At 67.7% G+C, this 3,619-nt stretch overlaps 1 protein-coding gene across 1 annotated transcript; it reads right to left on the minus strand.

Moving 5' to 3' along the window:
- Positions 1-1,192: 1,192 nt before the first annotated feature.
- SMIM12 (small integral membrane protein 12) lies at positions 1,193-2,164 on the minus strand. The gene has a single exon (XM_032709979.1). It carries the CDS (start codon positions 2,089-2,091, stop codon positions 1,813-1,815), a length of 279 nt encoding a protein of 92 aa, XP_032565870.1. The 5' UTR covers positions 2,092-2,164; the 3' UTR covers positions 1,193-1,812.
- Positions 2,165-3,619: the final 1,455 nt, after the last annotated feature.

Raw genomic sequence — 3,619 nt, forward strand, 5'->3', positions numbered from 1 at the left:
TGGGAGAGGAAACGGGGCAGCGAGGCCCCCCCCAAAGCCCAATTGTGCCCGGCCAGGCCTGGGAACAGGCGGATCAATGGGCTATAAACAGCCGGGGGAGCCACTCTGGCGCGGGGGGAACAAAGGCACTTTGGAGCCATTTCCGAGCTGGTCCCAGCTGGGGAAAGGGACGGCCCCGCTCCCACCCCGGCACACAATAGGGACCAGCCATCACCCCCCAGCCAGGCTGGGAAAGCAGGAGGCCAAGGACAGGGGCTACTTCAGGGGACAGTGCCAGCCTGGCAGGGGGACGAGGCGGTGGCACTGCGATCCCCAGGGCAGGTGGCAGCGGGACAGGGTTGGGACAGGCTTTGCATCATCCCCAGACTCCTCCTGCACCTTCTCCCCCAGGCTCAGCTGCTCTCACACACCGTGGTGGCAAAGGCTGGAGCATTCCTGGGCTGTGAGCCTGGCTGAGGGCAGTGATCCAGCCCAGGACAGCAGCTCGGGAGGCAAACAGAGCCGGGGCAGGGCAGTAAAGCTGTCAGCGGGGCAGGAGCTGGCCCTGAGGCTGCAGGGCAGAGTGTGTGAAATGCTGACTGGCTGCTGACTCGGGGCTCTGCTCCGGGCACGGCAGATTTATGGTCCCCGGGAGGGGAAGGCCGGGCTGGGGCAGCACTGGGGCCTTGCTCAGGCACCACGGGAAAAAACAAGCTGGGAGGCAGCGATAACCCCGGCCCCGGCCTCGGCCTGGCTCCCTGCTCAGCACCTCTGGCCGGGCTTTGTCCCTGCTCTGCCAGCAATGCCTGAGGCTGGAGGGGACACCAGCCACCATTCCCAGTGCTCGCTGCCAGCCTCTCCCTGCCAGCCTCTCCCTGCCCAGTACCCCAGCAGGACCCCCCCAGTCCCCTGGGACCCCACCCAGCACTGACACAGCCCCTGTCACCGAGATAAGGAGGTAGATGGGAAGCAGATGACGTGGCAGGGGGAGCCAGGAAGCCAGGAGGGAGGCACAGCCGCAGCACTGGCTGGGATTTCGGTGCCTACCCCTCCTTCCTGCCCACCACCCTGCTGCCAGGCCCCGAGGGCCGTGCCCAGCTGGGGACAGCAATGGCATTTGTCCCACTGCAGGAGATGCTTCTTGAACACACAGGGAGCAGAGACACTCCCTGAGCCAGCGCTGGGGCCGTGTTGATGCAGAAGACACAGAGGCCCGAGGACTGACAGAAGTTTATTGTGGCAGAGGGCAGAGATCCCCCTGTTCCCCACACACCGCCACGACAGAGCAGGGCCAGGACTTCCACCTCCCTCTGTCACCCTTCCTCGCAGGGACGATGCAGAGAGGGGTCCCCAGAGATCTCCACCACTGCTCAGGCTCCCGTGGGTGTAACTGGTAGCGTGGGGCTGTGTTGGGGTTCACCAAGAGCCACACGGGATCTGGAAGCAGGGCAGCAGCTCCTCCTGCTGCCGGTGCTCAGCCTGACCCCATCTCACGGCACTCAGGTCCAACCTTCTTCTACGGTCACGTCATGGAAGAAGCCAAACCTGAGGAGACACAGGTGGAACCAGGCCGGGAGGGCTCTGTGCTTCAGGGGCCAGGCCGGGCCGGGGGCTGATGAGTTCCAGCCACGCTCCACCTCCTCGCAGGGCCCCCTGCCCGCTCCCACCGGGTCCGGGGGCTGTTCCTTGGCCACATCCACGGCGCGGGCGAACCTGACCGTCCGGAGGGCCCGCAGGGGCAGGGGGCAGGAGCCGGCCCGGTGGAAGCTGTGCAGCTCCAGGGCAGTGCCGGCGGCCGCTCCGGGGCACGGCCTTTGCCCCGGGAACCCTTTATTAACTCTTTTCGGGGCGGTTCCTGTTGAGCACGGCCCGAGGGGCGAACTCCAGCTTGTCCTTCAGGCTCACCACCTTGGTCAGGTCCTCGCCCGCGATCTCCTGCAGCTTGCGGTCCTCGCGGAGCTCCGAGATGCTCTTCTCGTCCTGGGCCGTGGCCGGGGGGTCCCCGCGCAGGAACCACTCGAGCTGCGAGCCCACCAGCCCCACCACGAAGGCCACCGGGAAGGTGACGTACGGCGCCTTGGAGCGCACGGCCGCCCACAGCACGGACCACATGGCTGCGGACAGCGCCGGGAAGCGGCACCGCCCGCGACCCCCGCGCCGGGACCCCCCCCCGGGCCCGCAGGGACCCCCCGCCCGGCCCGGCCCGGCCCGGCCCCGCTCCCCGCGCCCGGCACCGCCCGTTCCGGTCACCGGCACCGCCGGCGGGGCCGCACCGCCCCCTGACGGAGACCGCGGGAACTGCACCGCGGGAGGAGCGGCCGGGCCGGGGACACCGGGGGACACGGGGGACATGGGGGACATGGGGGGCACAGGGGGCACAGGGGACATGGGGGGACATGGGGGACACGGGGGACGGGGACATGGGGGACATGGGGGGCACGGGGGACGGGGACATGGGGGGCACGGGGGGCACGGGGGGCACGGGGGGCAGAGGGGACATGGGGGACATGGGGGACATGGGGGGCACGGGGGGCACAGGGGACATGGGGGACATGGGGGGCACGGGGGGCACGGGGGGCACAGGGGACATAGGGGGACATGGGGGGCACGGGGGGCACAGGGGACATGGGGGGACATGGGGGGCACAGGGGACACGGGAGGACATGGGTGACATGGAAGGAGATGGGGGATATGGGGGGACATGGGAGGACATGGGGGACATGGAAGGAGATGGGGGACATGGGGGGACATGAGAGACACAGGGGACATGGGGGGACATGGGGGGACATGGGGGACATGAGAGACACAGGGGACATGGGGGGACATGAGAGACACGGGGGACATGGGGGGACATGGGGGGACATGGGGGACATGGGGGGACATGGGAGACATGGGAGGACGTGGGAGGACATGGGGGACATGGGGGGGCACCTGGTGATGCCCATGGGGAGACCCACGGGAGGAGACCCACTGTGGGAGTCACAGGGGAGGAGTCACAGAGGGAGATAAGGGAGTGACACAGGGGGTTGTCATGGAGAGAGAGTCACGGGAAGACACCCATGGGGGTGTCACAGGGGGATTCATGGGGGGAGTCACGGGGGGAGAGCCACGGAGAGGAGTCAGGCCAGGAGTCACAGGGGAAGACATGCAGAGAGATCCACAGGGAGACACCCATGGCAGGAGATCCATGGGGAGAAACATGTGGAGACAACCACAGGGCAAGACCCATGGGAAGAGTCACGGGGTGATACCCACAGGGAGACCCCTTGGGAGAGACTCAGAAAGAGAGAGACCTACTGGGAGAGAGCCATGTGTGGTGACCCATGCAGGTACCCACGGGGACACCCACGGGGACATCCCCAGGGAAAGAGCCATAGGAAGAGACCCATGGGGAGACTCGTGGGAGATCTCTACGGCGAGAACCACGGGGAGACTGTAGGCACTCCACGGGAGATCTGCTCCTGCCCCAGCCAGAGCCCCTCTCCCATCCCACGGACACCCATTTCCCACCCCTCAGACACCTCTCCCACCCCTCAGACAACCCCTGTCCCTCCCCACAGACTCAGAGGGATGGGAGACGGGTGAAAGGCGAGCCCGGCGCCGGCCGTGTCCCTGCGGGGAGGCGGCTGCTGGCCCGGAG

This window comes from Chiroxiphia lanceolata, chromosome 24 (genome assembly GCF_009829145.1).
Source record: "Chiroxiphia lanceolata isolate bChiLan1 chromosome 24, bChiLan1.pri, whole genome shotgun sequence".
Taxonomy (NCBI): domain Eukaryota; kingdom Metazoa; phylum Chordata; class Aves; order Passeriformes; family Pipridae; genus Chiroxiphia; species Chiroxiphia lanceolata.

Coding starts and splice junctions, on each gene's coding strand:
- SMIM12 (XM_032709979.1), bottom strand. CDS start 2,091: ATGTGGTCCGTGCTGTGGGCGGCCGTGCGCTCCAAGGCGCCGTACGTC.